This window comes from Myotis daubentonii, chromosome 9 (genome assembly GCF_963259705.1).
Source record: "Myotis daubentonii chromosome 9, mMyoDau2.1, whole genome shotgun sequence".
In the NCBI taxonomy this organism is placed as follows: Eukaryota; Metazoa; Chordata; class Mammalia; order Chiroptera; family Vespertilionidae; genus Myotis; species Myotis daubentonii.
In genome coordinates, this window is record NC_081848.1 from 50,701,431 (window position 1) to 50,717,867 (window position 16,437).

At 50.8% G+C, this 16,437-nt stretch overlaps 2 protein-coding genes across 9 annotated transcripts in view; one reads left to right on the forward strand and one right to left on the reverse strand.

Annotated features, from left to right (window-relative positions):
* USP47 (ubiquitin specific peptidase 47) overlaps window positions 1-1,924 on the forward strand; it is a 99,078-nt gene extending 97,154 nt beyond the window's left edge. For all 7 annotated transcript variants that reach the window (XM_059708921.1, XM_059708924.1, XM_059708925.1 and 4 more), the window contains one exon: window positions 440-1,924. In XM_059708921.1, coding sequence (XP_059564904.1) covers window positions 440-614 — 175 coding nt within the window. In that variant the 3' untranslated portion in view covers window positions 615-1,924. The remainder of the gene's footprint in view (window positions 1-439) is intronic.
* A 5,311-nt stretch (window positions 1,925-7,235) lies between these two features.
* The window catches only part of DKK3 (dickkopf WNT signaling pathway inhibitor 3), a 38,551-nt gene continuing 29,349 nt past the window's right edge, over window positions 7,236-16,437 (reverse strand). For both annotated transcript variants that reach the window (XM_059708940.1, XM_059708941.1), the window contains exons 5-8: window positions 11,515-11,607; window positions 10,610-10,754; window positions 9,698-9,854; window positions 7,236-8,764 (exon numbers count right to left, since the gene is read on the reverse strand). In XM_059708940.1, coding sequence (XP_059564923.1) covers window positions 8,545-8,764; window positions 9,698-9,854; window positions 10,610-10,754; window positions 11,515-11,607 — 615 coding nt within the window. In that variant the 3' untranslated portion in view covers window positions 7,236-8,544. The remainder of the gene's footprint in view (window positions 8,765-9,697; window positions 9,855-10,609; window positions 10,755-11,514; window positions 11,608-16,437) is intronic.

Consider the following 16,437-nt stretch of genomic DNA (forward strand, 5'->3'; position numbering starts at 1 on the left):
AATCAATAGGTACATGTGGTTATTGGCTGACATGTTGGACAACACAGATGTAGAGGACAAAAGAGTCATTGGAGCTTGGCAGATACAGGTTCAAATTTAGCTTTGTTATTTATCTAACTCCTCATCTGTAAAGTGGTGAGATTTTATGAGAATTAGAACTATTATTACATTTTTGAAAACTGGCACAGTGCTTGTTATTAAATAGATGTTCAGAAATGATAGCTTTTATACTAATAACATGGAAATTGTGCCAGTTTTAGAAGTGAGTGCTATGCTAATAAACACATTAGAAATCTACAACATCTTAGTATATGAGATTAATTTCATTGGTGACAGCAGATTTCACTTTCTCACTGAGGAGCATTATAGTATTCAAGCATAAATTAATAGAGGCAGGTGGCTATACTGGCCTAATGTGTCATTAATATTTTAAATGTAGGGATAAAACAGAAGAATTAATGGAGTTGACAGATGAGCAAAGAAATGAACTGATGAAAAAAGAAAGCAGTCGACTCCAGAAGACGGGACATCGAGTAACATACTCACCTCGGAAAGAGAAAGCACTAAAAATATATCTGGATGGAGCACCAAATAAAGATCTGACTCAAGACTGACTCTGCTAGTGTAGCATTTTCCCTGGGGGATTTGGTTTTAATTAGATGGTTCACTGCTACTGTGTAGTGCCGTTATGGCGGGACATGGTTAGGGGTAACCCCATGACACCAGCACTGATTGGACTGCCCTTCACCAATCAGAAGCTCAGTGCCCAATGGGCCACTGTTTTGACTTGGAATCATGTTGTGCACTATAGTCAAATGTACTGTAAAGTGAAAAGGGATGTGCAAAAAAATAAAAACAAAACCTGCTACTAGAAAAGGGGAAAGGGGAATGAGTAAATGTCTTTTTGCGGACAAATGTGCACATAGCCGCTAGTAAAACTAGCCTCAAACAGGATGCTCATAGCTTAATAATAAAAGCTGTGCAAAGGCCATGAATGAATGAATTTTCTGTTTATTTCACTGATACACACATTACCTCATTGACAATTCGTAAGTAAATTCAACGTGTGTTGACTCTTGGAAAGCAGCAAAAATAGGAGCTGAAGAAGGAAATTCTTAGAACCAGCCGTAACCCAGTAAAGAATTGTGAAGTTGTGTTTTCTTGTTCCATTTTTTGCGAAGTATAAAGAACATTATTCTGGAACACCAAAACATTTCCCTTAGACTGCTCCCAGCAGATGGCAGCTCAAATTGCTGAATATTGTAATTATAACTGTACTTAAGTTATGGATGTAGACAATACATTTCACTCGTTCATTCAGCATGTAAATATAATTGATACTATTGAGTTATCCTGATTGCAGTTCACCTATTTCCTGTGGTTGTTCTTTTCACATGTCATTCACGATGTACATTTGTGTACATTGAGAAGTACAGCAGTCTGTAAGTGTACTCCTCAGTGAGGTTCCTCAGTGCTGGGTCCCATACGGTTGTATTTGCCCTTGTTAATGAGGTTTTTCTGTTCAGTGGCTTCAGTTTTCTTTCTTTTTGTATATTACTTTTGAAAATATACTTCAAGTTTGAATCTTCCAGAACCCTTGTAAATCCCACTTTAATTTTTGGAGTTGATTTGTAGTTACACGTAGTTTGACTTTGGGGAAATGTCTTAGCATCGTGTTGAATAAACTTGCTAGTAAGTCAGGTCATAGCACAGGCTGATGCAGTCAACATGATTTCATTGCAGAGTCGATTAGAGTCGGCAAGTTTTTGCTTTGCTAAATACAACTATTCAATGAACACAATTATACGTACATTTTGAAAATGCCATCTAATTTATAAAAATCAATAAAAAGGTTTTGGTAAAACTTTTTCATGCCAGATGCTGTTTACAACAATGAACATGCCAATAAAACATTTGTTCATTCTGTTGTGTTATTTTAGTCATTCAACTTTTATGGATGAAGAATCTTGGTTAAGGATAGATTTGTTTTCTTTAAATATAACATTTTGTAATGTGTACTGAATAATTATCTCATTTCTATGATAAGGTATGTTTACAGTAAAGTTCCCATAAGAGATGAAAAGATGTTAATATTTAACTTTGGAGGATCCTATCAATATCTGCAGTTTGAATATAATGACTTAATATAATATAGCTTAAAAGTCTCTTGGCATCCACAAGGATAAAAATCTTTTCTAAGGTATTTTTCTGGCTAATTTTTATTCCGTAAAAACTATATAGCATTCTGATCACTTTGAAGTGGTGTCCCGGGTTTGCATTATTGGAATTGACAGTTGTCTCGCAGGAAAACTGGGAATGTGGTGGTGAGTTGTCTCTCAGGATCACGGACTTTCTTTGGTCCATACAGGCCGCTTACTTTGGACATGGGGTTAATAAATGGGGTTTCTGATTTCAGGGACTGACTGGAGCAGAGGAGGCTGATTTGTAAACAAAACTGACTGTGAGCTTGTTTGATTTGGTTTCGTTTAGTGTTCCTAAAAGAGTAAATGGTAAAATTCTTCTCATTCTGTGCCTTCTGCCCTGATTTTTGATTTGTGTTTGCTACTTTTAATTGCAGGCATATCACAAATACCAAGAGTAAAGAAAATTTCATTATAGAAAAGAAAGTTTAAACTCTTGTTTTTCAGTGCCCAATAGAGTGAAAACACAATGTTGCACTTAGTAATTTCGGTAAAGGTGGTGGTAAACTTTTCAAAATGAACTTGGGATAGGAACAGTAATTTGTGTAAGGGTATAAGGAAGATAAACGTGTGTCACCCCCCCCCCCCCCCGCTCCCCCCCAGATTCAAATGATCAAGTGAGCACCTCTGAGGCCAAGAGGCAGAGCATTAACTGTGGACCAACTGCCCACGCCGGGCAGGCCTGGAGCCTGGTTCGCCTGCCGAGTCTCCTGAGGCTGAGACAGGCCACGTGCAGTAAACTGACCCTGCTTCCACAGGCCACACTGAGGTTTCAGAGCGCTTTTACTGTGCGGCAGATGGGTTTGTGTCAGCCAGGACGCCTGTGAGAACCAGGCACCGACATTTCTGAGGCAGATGTTGAAGGCGAGGGGTACATTCTGGCCAAAGGAGGAAAAGCTATGGTTTCAGGACCATGCTGTGGTTAGCTGCTCTGTACAGAAGTTCGCTAGTTAAAAGTCCACTTCAGAAACTATGGAAGTGAAAAGACGATGGGATAAATGGTGAGTGAAGGAGGATCTACAATAGAAAGTTCGGTGATCTCTTTTGTACTGTAATGGAAAGTACTTTAAAATTCTGAGAGAGCAGGATGAACCTGTGCCACAGCTAGAAAATGGTCAAGTAGCTATTGGTTACCAGGCTGCACTGTTAGGAATGGCTTTGTGACACATCTCTAGGCCAAGAGAGAAGGAGAGAGCTACAGGCTTACAGTGTGGCCTGAGTTAAACGAGTGCACTAAATCTGGAAGTGACCTGTGAATGTATGGAATACAATAAAGTCTTTTATTCTGGTTCATTTGGCTACTGAAGTTCTCCCTCTGAATTTTGTTCTGCATCAAGACCCTACCCAGCTTTTTTGTGCTTATGACTTGCAAATTGTAGTCTAGAGTACATGTAATAGAGGCGAATCTGAATTAGCAAGTTTTTTGTTTGCTAAATAAAACTCCATCTAAACAATTCTGTGTAGTTTTTGAAAAACAAATCAATACTTTAGTCACTAGCCAACAGAAGGCCATAAATTCTTAAATGCAAAATAGTGTGTGTATAGTCTGGAGTGGGGGGGGGGGGGGGGTTGTTTAAATCAGGTTTATAAAGGAGTTTGTTGTCCAAATAAAGCTTGTAACCAGCTAGACTTAAGAGTACATGAAATCATGTCCCTTCAGTGTCATTCACCTGGGGAAGCAAGGTGCTGTGGTCATGTGGTTAGGTACAGTGTTCATTTTCAAAACTTGGCTTTGAGAAACACTCAAGAATACTGGACACAACCTAGAGTGTATTAAAGCACGTGTGAGCATTTAGAAAAGAATGCAGCAGTCAGTAGGGGCAAGCAAGGAGGGCAGACAACACTGGGGCAGAATGTCGCTCCCTCCTGTCTGCAAGAGACCCTGGCCTTCTGACTGGTCATAGCTGAGGAGTCACCCCTCCCCAGAGAATTACTAGTGGGCCCCGTGTCCTGGCCTGAGAGGTGGGGACCATACTCAAGTGCTTTCCCTGCTCCCAGCCTGCTCCTTCCCCTGTCCAGAGGGCTCTTCATTTTCCGCCTCTGATAATGCTTAAGAAACCCGTTTAATTAAGGAGTATCAACTTGAGATACAAATATGCAGTGTAACTGCCAGCCCTGTGTGCTCTGTCGAATGCAGTTTCCCGCTGAAGTTGCTGTCATCCAGCTCAGTGCAGTCCTGTAACTTTCAAGTCACTGGGCATTATTAAAACAATCTGATCTTAGTAGTCACTCGATTTAAAGCACCCCCACCACCAAGAACAGCGCCCTTGGAGCCCCCTGCTTGGAGAGGAAAGGAGGGGGGCCAGTGCTCCACTCTCCCCACCGCTCCTCCTGCACCAGCTCTGACAGGAGGAGGGTAAAGACATCCCCTCACACTGCAGCCTCCTCTTGGTCATGGTGAGGATCCTGTCTATTCATTCCCTGTGAAGAGGTGCCCAGCAGTTCCTACCAGACAAGGACTCAATTCCAAACAGCACTGGAGTTTATGAAACTTGACTTGCCAACCTCCTGCAGGCACGAGGCCTTCCTGTGAAATATGTACTATTTGTCCCATGCTGCCCTGGTCCTCACTGAGCCTTTCACCCTTATTCCAACCTCCCTCCCTCCCTCTCAGGATGAGTGCTCTTAGAGTCTCGCCTTTTTGCCTCTGTTCCACTCTGCGTAGCTGCTCCAGCACCCCACCTCTCGCCCCTGGTGCTGCTCTGGTCAAGTGGCAAGTCAGCAGGACCTGCAGCTTCTGCACTGCCACCCCCCCCCCACCCCCACCCCTAGCCTGGCTCTCCCCCAATGTGTCAGTAGCTCCCGTACACATTTCGTGCTTCTCTTGAGTTTAGCTAAAGGAAGAAGTCTAATTCCCCCCCTTCTTGGGAGTTCGAGGGGAATAGCCTGTTTTCGACACACTAACTCCCCCAACAGAGATTTCTTACCCCCTTTCCGGCCTATCCACAGAACAGTTGTGCTGCTGCTGAAATGCACCTCAGCAAGACCTGCATGGAGGGACCTGCTCCACAGCTGTTGGCCTCTGAACTTCGAAACCAGTCTAGCAATCAAAGGCATCTCAGAATAATCAAGTTACGTTTCTAAAGGCGAAAGACCACAGGAACACTTAATGCCCCTTTTCTGATCCCACCCCACACCACAGGATTCTCTTTTTTAAAAATATATTTTTATTGATTTCAGAGAGGAAGGGAGAAGGAGAGGGATAGAGAGTTAGAAACATCAATGAGAGAGAAACATCGATTCAGCTGCTTCCTGCACACTCCCTACCTGAGATGTGCCCACAACCAAGGTACATGCCCTTGACCAGAATCGAACCTGGGAGCCTTCTGTCTGCAGGCCTACACTCTATCCACTTAGCCAAACCGGTCAGGGCTATTGTTGACTTTAAAGAGGGAGGGGGCCATGTGTCAAGGGATAAGAGTGACCTCTACAGGCTAAAAGAGGCAAGGAAATGGTTTCTTCCCCCAAGGCTTCCAGTGAAGAATGTGCCCCACCTCACACCACCTTGATCCCCAATCACTGACCACAGATGGCTCCCCCAGTGCCCAATGGCACATCCTGAACCCCTGGACTCCAAGGCAGGGAACCGGGGGTGGGGGTGGGGGTGAGGCCTTCTAATTTATGCCTCTTTTCCTTTGTCACTCAGGAAAATAACCCTTCCCAGAAACTCTGGTCATCCCTAGCTGCATGGGCAGCTGGGTTTTCCAGCCTCTGTAGTGGGAGAAGGGCAGGGAACAGGGTTGGGAATAGCATTGGGTAGCTGAATCGACAGCATCTACCCTATCGTCTTTGGCAGGAACTCTGGCAGGAAGATTCATGTACCAAACTTCACCTAACCCTTACCACATTCCATTTAGATTTGTAAGGAGATACACCAGCTACTCTGTATGTGGATTTCAGCCAAGTATTTTGCAAAGCCTCTCCTTTGCTTATATTTTTCTGGCTATGATAACAAAGTAGAGCAAGATAATATACCCGCATATAAGCTCCATGAGGAAGGAACCTAGTTTTATCTCATTGTCTCCCTGGCACTAAATATAGAGCCTGACATATAGTAGGTGCTCAATAAATTTTTTGATTGAAATAATTTTCAGCCTCTTCTCCAACCATTTGCTCAACTGTACCTTGTCTTCCAGCCACTATGAATTACTTGCTATTTCCCCTACATAATCTCCCTCCTCCTTGCCTCCCTCCCTCTGCCCATGGCCCAGATGCCTTTTCCATTCCTTCTGGCCTCCTGATCAACTCCTATCATCTTTGAGAGCCAGTTCCCAGGCTAAGTCTCCCGAGCCATATTCTTTGAGGCACTGTAACATTCTGTTATGATATCGGTTTGACTGCTTATGTGTTATCGGTGCTGGGTTTAGTGTATCCTTCATTAGGCTGTGATGCCTTCAGGGTAGGGACCCTATCAGGATCAACTTGCACCCCCAGAGTATATCACAGCACCCGGTTCTGAGCAGGCTCTCTGTAAATATGTTGAATAATAAGAATGTACAATGATGATTTTAACATTCAACAGAGCTCTATATTTGATCTTGAAGTTATCACTTGATCCTGTGTATCCTGTACTTCATATTGTTTTTGACTTCCAGCTCTATCACTTAACCTTTCAGAGCCACCATTTCTTCATCTGTTAAATGGAGAAAATACTCATGAATTCAATGAAGATTAAATGAGGTAATATAGGCAGCCTGCCACCCAGATGACCTTAATACACAGTAGCTTCATTATTACGGTCGTGTGATGGCCCAGAGCTGTTTGATTAAGGAACGCTACCCAGAAAAGGGACACACACACTCCATTTACTCTTTCAGAAGACAGTGCAACGTTGACACTCTTACAACTCACTCCCATCCCCGAACGGTTAACATTTCTAAAATATTTTGATGCTGAAAGAGGTGTGCTTCAGTTGTCTGGAAAGTGTACTTACCTGGAAGAGATGCAGGTCATTTCTATTTTTTTTTTTTCTGGATGAAAGGGTTTTTATATTTACTCAAAGTCAAAAGGAAAAAAGTCCAAGAACTACAAAAGAAGAGTTTAAGTGATTTATGCTTGATGTCTAAATGCAATATATGTGTGAATACATCACTTAAAACTCAAAGAAAGCATGCTTATACAATCAGGTGCAACTTTAAAATTTAATAACTCTGGATGAATACATGATGGAAACAGTCCATGGCACCTGAAAAGATCGTCTGTGGCACAGCACACAGTTCGGCGCTCAGTCTGGGCATTGCAGCCATGTTTCACAGAGCCGTGCTTGGTTTGATGTTCTCCATGTGGTTGCTAATGGCTTGCAGTTGCTGGTAAGTGATTTTGCAAATTTCATTTATAATCCTGGCCCCACAATTACCCAAGTATTGTTTCTGGCAAGTTAACTTAAATATTATGCTCCGATCATGTACCTTCAGAGTGACTAATGTAGCTAACTGCCGCAGGGGACAGTGGCAATACCTCCTGTCTGGGAGAGACGTAGGAGCTAGTTTGACCTCCCTTCCAGATCTGCCTCAGAAAAAAGAAAAATTTCATTTTTCGTCTTTGCCGGGGGTACTTTTGGTGGCACCGGGGCTGGTGGGGAGCAGTGGGGGAGCACTGGGCTTGGGGTCACACTGGGTGAAATCCTGCTATGCTTTCCACAAGCTGTGTGCCGTGGGCAGGCAGCTTGACATCTCTGAGCCCCTCAGGTGCTGACGGTTGGGGAGAACGACGCCCCCTTCGCCAGGCTGTGGTGACAGCAGGACTGGATTGTGGAGGTGAAACTGCTGACCTGGCACGGAGGTAGGAGCTGAGTGGCTGCTAAAAAGCTGAATGCATGTTGCTCGGAGGACCACAGAACGTTTCCCCCGAAGGCACAGCGTACCGGTGCCCGTGTGAAGAACTGCATGAGTTTCATTTGGTGATTTTTTGCCAGGTTTATGTTTGCTAAACAGGGCACTCTTCTCCATGTGTATAAGCATCAACATTTCCCCAAAGCTCGTCATGAGGAAATTCTGCATCCTTTTCTATCCCCTCCTTGGGGGCGGGGGGTGCAGAGAACAAAATGGCATGTGCCATCTGCCAACCAGCAGCAGCAAAGCGGCCACCAACTGGACCTGTTTAGCAGCCCTGTCCCGCCTTCACCCGCACCCGGTGCTCCCCCAGACAGCAGAACTGAGATGCGTGGGGTGCATCGTGGGGAGCTGGACAAGTGTGCGGCACCTCATCTTGTTTCAAGCCGGAGGGGTAATGTTCTGGGAAGAGGCCATGGAAAAAAGCCTGGTGAGCCAACACCTAGAGGACACAGCTGGGGAAATAAATTAGCTACGTCTATTGCACGTCTACCCGCAGGACAGGCCTGGCTCTAAATCTCATCTCCCTCCAGCAGCTCAGCGGCGGCATCGGGCTCCCCGAGAGCCATTTCCACCGACAGGCTCCTCTCCAGGTCCTCCAGCTCCCGGCGCACCTCCTCAATGAAGCTGCCGTCTCCGTAATCGCCGGGGGCCTCTCTGGGCACCAGGCTCTTTCCGTCCTCCCCGTGGTCCCCCACGAAGGTCGGCTTGCACACGTAGACCAGGCTGTGGCTGGGGAGAGAGGGCTATGGCTCAGCCAAGGGCCGTGTCTCCCCAGGGCCACAGCCAGCTCTCAACTTGGGGAGCCCGGGCCTGAGACAAAGGCTCTCCTCATACCCCCCAGTCTCCTCACCTACACGACCCCTCCTCTAGCATCTCTTCAACAGTCTGAACCGCCTGCCAACATCTTGCCTTAGAGAAGATTGCTGAGGGCGCTCACTTTCAGAGAATGTCCTCGAGGGGCAGCCCCCAGGGGTAGGCCCTAAGGACAGGGGCGTCTGAGAGTTTACAATCCCGCCCCCACCCCCCATCTGTGCCTCCAGGCAGGCGCGGCCCCTGACAGTGGGACAGGGCCTAACCGCCTCCTCCTCTGCTGGGCCTGGGGGAGCCCTGGGCCTGTGGGCACGGAGGGGGTGTCTGCCCAGCCACCCAGGCCTCTGCTGGGAGAGAAGCTGGGTAACAGATGCTGAGAGGCCTGGGAGAAGCGCACTGAGGAACGGCCATGCTGCAGCCCTGGTGCTTCTTGGTCTCTCAGAGCCTCCAACCACGCTTGGTGCCCCCCACTTGGGGCAGGGCAGGCCCTCCGGGTTTCCCTCCTAATTCTCTGCAGGCGCCTGCTCAGCTTGTCCTTTGTCTAATGGGCCTGGGCTCCCCTCAGCCCTCAGCGCTCCTCCCTCCACACCCTCTTCCCAGGCCACCCACTCCTGAGGCTTCAGCCACCATCTAGATGCACCCCAATGCTGTACCCCTCCCCCCCAGCCACACCTTCTCCTCAGCCCCAGTCCTATCGGACTGACCACTGCTGATCCCTCCATCAGGAAGACCAAGGACACTCACATCAAACCTATCCTAAATGGAACCCACTTTCCCCCTGCTCCTGCGTCCCCAGTGGGTGGCAACTCATCCCCTCTTGGCCCCTGACAAGACGGACAGGTGGGGCCTCACCTGTGAGGCTGGCAGAGGAGGCCACTGGCGCACGGGCAGCGGTCCAAAGCTCCGTCGGGCTCCAGCTCCCAGGTGATGAGGTCCAGGAGCCGGCTGGCAGGGTCATGGCAGAGCTCACCCTCCACGGGCAGGGGTGTGCACACGGGGAACAGCAGGCCTAGAACCAGCCAAAAGTCACCCTGCGCCCCAGCACCAAGGCAGGCACCAGGGGAGGGAGAAATGGGGTGCAGCCTCCCACTTTCCACCCTCAACCCCCATGGGGAGGTTAGGCTTGAAGAAGTGGAGTGAGGAGAAATAAGATGGCAATAGGGGCTCAAGAGAGAATGAGCTGCGAAGGCTGGAGCAGTTCAGGAGGCCTGCCTGGAAGAGGTGGGCTTGTGCTGGGCTTTGAGGCCAAAGGTCGGGAGAAATTAACAGTGGCAGAAAGGTGTTCAAGGCTGGGGCTCAGCACCAAAAAAAAGCCTGGGGTTGGGCTCAGGCGGGGCAGTGAGGCTCCCAATGGGCCAAGTAGTGGAGAGAAAAGGAGGACGGCTCAGCTGGTGCTGGCCAAGGCTTGGAAGGTGGACCGGGGAGTCTAATTAAAGTGACAGGACAGGGGTGGCTGCCGCTCCCAGAGGAGTATTATCCAGAAAGCCGTTCCTGAGGAAAACTGCAGGAGCAGCAGGTACCAGGTGGACCAGGGGGTGGGGAAGGTGCCCAGGGCGAGGTTTTCAGAAACGCCTGCAGGAGGGGAGAGGGCCTGCGCTCACCTCACCGGGGAGGGGCAGTGCGCATGGAAGCCATGGATGAGGGGGCCAGTCAGTTCACAGGACACAGGACTGGAGCCAGCGCTACCTCAGGCTGGGGAGTGAGGGGGAGGGGGCGCTGGGGCTTGGGACAGGGCTCAGCGTGACCCAGGAGGGAGCCACCCACCTCTCTGGAAGGCACAGCACAGCCCGGGCTGGCAGTCCCTCTGGTTGTCGCAGATGGTCCCGTTGCTGCCTTTGGTGGCTGTCTCGGTGCAGTGACCCCAGACACACAGCTGGTCTCCACAGCACTCGCTGTCCCGGGTGCAGACCTGCAGGGAGTGGGGAAGCACACAGCCCGCTCACAGACCCGGAGAGCCCAGCCTGTGGCCGCCCAGCGGGAAAGCCTGGAGGCATTCAGGTGAGCTAACCACATGGCCCCACTGTACGGAGGAGGAAACGGAGGTCCCCGGTCGGGGAGGAGGGGTTCGTGGAGGTCATGGGAGCAGAGGTGAGGGGTCAGCACGCTGGGAAAGGGCCCTGGGGGAGGCACGAACCCGAGTCTCCCTCCCAGCTTGAGGCTTTGCCTTTGCAGGATGTCTTTGTGGCTGTGCCCTGCCTCCTTCCCATTAGGTCCGTAGGTCAGGAAGGAGGCGGCTTAGGGCCGCAGGTGCAGGCAGCACTGTGAGTCTGATAAGCTGATTAGATCAAGGCCCAGGCCCGGGAGGGCCAGGTGAGTGGTCAGGCACGTGGGTGCCGTGGGCCTGGATCCCATGTGGGGATGCAATTAGAGAGCAGAGCTGGTTCCCCACTGCTGTGCTCAATGATGGCGCCCAGCGGGATAGCCGGGAGGGAACGCCGCTCCAACCGCGGTGGGTGGAAAACAGGGCTGCCTGTCGTCCAGGAGGCTGGGTCTGCAGATGGCCTCCTGGCCACTCCAGGAGTCAGCCCACGGCACGCTGTGGCGGGGCTCCTCCCGGCGGGGACCCGGTAGAGCTCTGGGAGAACGGGGGACAGAGGGCTTCTCCCCAGGGCTCTTTTCTGGGCCCCCACGGCCCTGGTGCTGCAGCCCGGAGGCCTCTGGACACTCACTGTCTGGTGGTCCCGGCACGGCTGGCAGGTGTACTGGAAGCTGGCAAACTGGCAGTACTTGCGGGACCCGCAGTCCTCGTCGATGATGCACTCCTGGCGGGGGGGGGGGGGCAGCTTCATCAGGAAAGACCGGTCAGCAAGCCCACCTCACCCAGGAAGAGGAAGCCCCACTCATCCCCCCACCCTCAGCTCTCAGGCTCAGGCCCAGAGACAGGCTCCCGCGCCCCTCAGGCTGGCGGGCCTCACCCACACAGCACGGCTAGGCCCCTGCCCTCCGGGACGCCACACCCAGCTCAACAATCTTCTCTGTGTGCAGCCCCCGCGCACACACCAGGCTGGGGAGCCGGAGACCAGGGCCATGCTTCTGTTCTGAGCAGATGGATTTCATAAAAGGAGCTAATGAGTTGCAGGCCCTGGTGGAGGCCCAGGAGGAGCTGGAGTTCATCAGGGCCTTGCTGACTGAGAAGGAAAAGGGTGGCCACAGGGAGCCCACATCAGGGTCCTAGGTCCGGGGCTCACCAGGGCAGCTACCAGCTTCCAAAGGAGGAGGGGACACGGCTTGCGTTCTCTTCCCCACCCCCACCCCCCGGCCCCCCGCCCGCCCAGGCGCTTGCTCATGGCTGCCAGCCCCACTTGGCTGGAGAAATGGAGAGAAGGAAGGAAGGGACTCTGTCCAGCACCGAGCCCCAGAGAGGGAGGTCACGGGAGGGTCACTGTGGTCCTGCCAGTCACTGGTCACTGGGCTGTGTCAGCGCAGACCTGGGCCCTGGCAGCCGCAGAGGAAAGAAGGGCAGGAGCGGGAAGGCCATGACAGGAGCCACCACCGAGGACCGTCATCCCGGCCAGCACAGGCGGGGCTCGCCCAGCGGGCAGCAGTGGGGATTACTGTTCCCACTCTATGCTCTGAAAAGGGAGGCTCAGCGAGGCCAACAGGCCCAGGATCGTAGTCAGTTCAGGGTAGGGGACTCGCTCCAACACTAGCCCTTGGGAGACCGGGCTCGGGGCTCCAGATGCCGCCTCAGAGGCTGTGGAGGAGAAAGAGCCGCCTGCGGCAGGGATTCTGGGCCCCAGCAAACCTTCTGAGGTTCTGAGGGGAGGGCAGGCAGGGGAAGAGGCCAACTCGGAGGCGTGTACAAGTCACCACCGGCACCAGGCCCCGGGGTCCCCAGGGCCTCCAGAAGAAGCAGGGGTTGACACCCAGCATAATTGAAAAGCAATTTCAGTCTTTACTGTAAGTTCTTTTAAAATGTCACAGGAGAGGATGTTGCCTGCCTCCGCAAAATGACCAAACATTGCTCTTCTCTGCGTCTCCCAGTGTCTGACTCATCCCTGTTCCCATGCCAGCAACCCTAACATGTCAGCGTGCCACCGGCACTGCTTTCCCGCGTGAGAAAACTGCGGCTCGGGTGGGGGTGGGGGTGGGGGTGGGGGTGGGGTGAGAGGGCTGTGGAGTCAGAAGCTGAGCTGGGGCTGGGCACTCCTGCTGTCTGACCCCAGAGCCCAGGTGGCCTGAGAAGCCCGCCGGGCTGTAAGTGAACCTCCAGACGAGCCTCGTCTCAGCCACCACGCGCCCTAGACAGAGACTCAAGCCGGCCAGTTCAGCGGAAGCGTCCTGACCTTTCCTCCCAGGGAGAACAGCTAGGGGCGGGGCACAGGCATCAGCATCCTCTCTGACCCCAGCCGCAGTTGAAGCACTGGGGTGATATGAGAAGGTCCTTGCTCTCAAGGAATTTATCGTTCCTTTTTTTTTTAAGGCAACCCCACAGAAAAGGAGCCAGAGGGTATAACAGACAACTCCCAGGAACAAAGTTGCTTTGCCTCCCCACACAGAAGATGTTTGACCTCACCAATAATCAGGAAGATGCAACCGCCAAGAGCTTTCACTTACAATGAAAACAGTTAGAAAGGCTGGTGGTCTCTGTGGTTGAGGGAGACTACCCTCCCCAAGTGCCCACATCCCATTCCCTGGAACCTGCGGACCCGTCACGTTACATAGCAGGGGGCATTCAAGCCACAGGCGGAATGGAGGCTGCTAATCAGCGGACCTGATGATAAGGAGGGGCGCCTGGATTACCCAGGTGTGCCCAGTGTAAGCTAAGGGGCTATGAAGATGGAAAGGGGCAGAAACAGGGTGATGCCACGGGGGAGGACTTCCCCAGCCCTCCCGACGCCGCTGGCTTAGAAGATGGACCAGAACCACAGGCCAGGGAACAGACTCCCCTGCCGACATGGAGTTCAGTCCAGTGAGACTCCTGCCGGCCCTCTGACCCACAGAACTGTAAGATAACAAATTCCTGTTGTGAACTATGGGAAGCTGTCAGGGGCAATAGGAAACCGATGTGATAGCCAATACAGTGGGGCCTTGACTTACGAGTTTAATTCATTCCGTGACGGAGCTCGTAACTCAAATTACCCGTATGTCAAATCTTAAAGTGAACAAGTGAGACACGTGATGCTGGGCTGATGTTGTGGCATTCACTGTGACGTTTGCTGAGCCGACTAGCGGTGGGGTATCTGAAGCTGGCTCGTAACCCGAATTTTAGCTCGCAACTCAAAGCAAAAAATCGGCCAAGAGACAGCTCCTATCTCGAAAAATTCATTAGTCGGGACACTCGTAAGTCAAGGCCCCACTGTACTGGTAGGGATTTGAGGAAGTGGGCAGTGCCAGACACTTTGGGGGTCTTAACCTTTAGCTGGATGTGTTTTTGCAGGCAATTCATCAACACCTGTCACACATTTAAATGCTTGTCCACTGTGACCCAGTACTTTCCCTTCCAGGTGACCACCACCCTCGGAAACTCTCCACATGTACACATACCTGAGTCCAGGGATGTCAAAGGCTACACTGTGATAGTATTTCTAGTCCAGAAGTAATGGAAATGCCCAACAAGAGGGGGCTGATTAAACTGCTGTGTGGTCATTTCATGGGAAAATGCCACCAGACAGACATGAAAAAGATGGAGGTGGTTCTTTGCTGTGGAGAGCAGCTACAGTGTTTGGACAGGTTACAGCCTTGGACTGATGAGAAGGCACAGTCCTCTCATGGCCACGTGCAAGTCCCAGCTTGGAGGGCAAAGCCCTCCCATCACAATTATAGCCAAGAGCTATAGCTGTAAGCTTGAACCTATGGTCCAAACACGTGGCCCCACGTGTCTGAGTGATGTGGGCTTGATAGAGTTCAGGTGCATGTAGTTGAGTAGGATCGAAACCCACGAGAATGTTGTAAACATCTTGACCACGCCCTTACTTTGCCTTGTGGAATGTGGCTATAAAATAAAGACACAGCTTGTAGTCCGTGGCGCTGTCGCTAGCTCTCTATCAGAGAGGACAGCGTCCCACCCAGGCCCAGCTTTTATTCGCTTGTCTGTCTTTTCTCAATCCTTCACCGCCCCCACTCAGGCTCCCCGAGCCTGGCTGAGCTGGCTCGGCACATAAGGCGCCCAAGGTGGGACTGAGTATGCCATGGCTGTGCCGGCTCGCCACACTTTGCATTGTGATGTTCACATCAGTAAGTAAAAGCAAGTGGGAGAACCATGAAATCCCATTTTGTGAAGCAGAATAACAACATATATGATACGTGCCTGTGCCTAGCACAGCGCCTGGTATATAGGGGCAGATACGTGTTGAATGGGTAAAACCCTTCCTTGTACGTTATTGTGGCGAACAGCCTAACAGAATGCTGATCATTAGCAATGATTGGGGGACCAAAGCAAAAAACACACACCTTCCATTAATTTGGCTTCTCATTTCCAAAGAATCCTGTCAACGCAGAATTTTCACTACATGCTTCCTCTTCCAGATCTCTAATTAAAAAAGATATGAGCTAGGACTTCCCAGCACCAACCCCTGTGAGAGTTTACAACTCTCCATCAAGAAAAGCACACATTCATCCTTAGGAATACGTTCCCTTCCCTAAGCTGGCTCCTATGCATGACAGAGCATTCCCTGCAAAGCCCTGGTGAAGCAATTTTTTTTCTAGCTATGGAAAATTTTTTGGCCTGGAACTTTGCCAAAGACTTTTGAAAAATTGAAAACACCGAAGCTACTGGTTTCCTTAGCTGACGTGGTTTTGCTGCCTACAAGGTCTGGTAGGTGAGTCCAGCGTGACTTCCCTTGAGAGAGTTCAGAGCTTTTGTTCTAACAGTCTGCAGCCTGTTTACTGTGGATGCGCGTTCCCAGCATCCCCTACCAAAGCTCTTTAAGAATTGTGGTCATACGGCAAACCTTGGAACTCCAAAGCATGACCCTAGAGGCCAGGAGGGCACAAACTGTGAATCCTGGTTTTGCCACTGAATAGCCGTGTGGCGTCAGTGCTCTATGAATGGTGGCCATAGCAACAGCAGCTGTGCATCTTTTACACCCTCCCAATGCCTGATTCCCCCGGGAGCCCCCTGCAAAAAGACAGGTCCAAACAACAGGCTAGTTAGTGTCTCCACCAGCAGCCCTCCAGCTCCGACCCTGCCCTCACTTGGGGGTTCCACACGTAGTCCTGACTTATCTGCATGCAGAGTGTGTCTGGATCCAGCAGCCTGCATGCCCAAGGAGTAAAGTGCCTGGGGCAGAGGGGCCTCTCGTCGTATGAAGACCAGGCTTTCCATACAGTAAGGTTGTTAGTTTGGGGTCTCTCCTGAGGACCCCTTACTTACACTTAGGGGGCAGGGTCCCATCTTTCCTGGTGTCAGAGACCTGGGAACAGGTCAGGCCTTCCCTCCTGAAATAGAACTGAAAGGGTAGGAGGGGAGGACGTGGATGCCCCCCGCCACCACCCCACACCAAGCAGAGCTGAGAAATACAGGATTTTCTTCTTTTCAGTAATCCCAGTTTTTCCTATCTGTGCTCACGTGTTACACTCACATGTGGGCCGATGTCTTAAGGAGCCTCAGCACCCAACTGGGCACAGGGTGTCTGAGAAGGTGAGCCCTG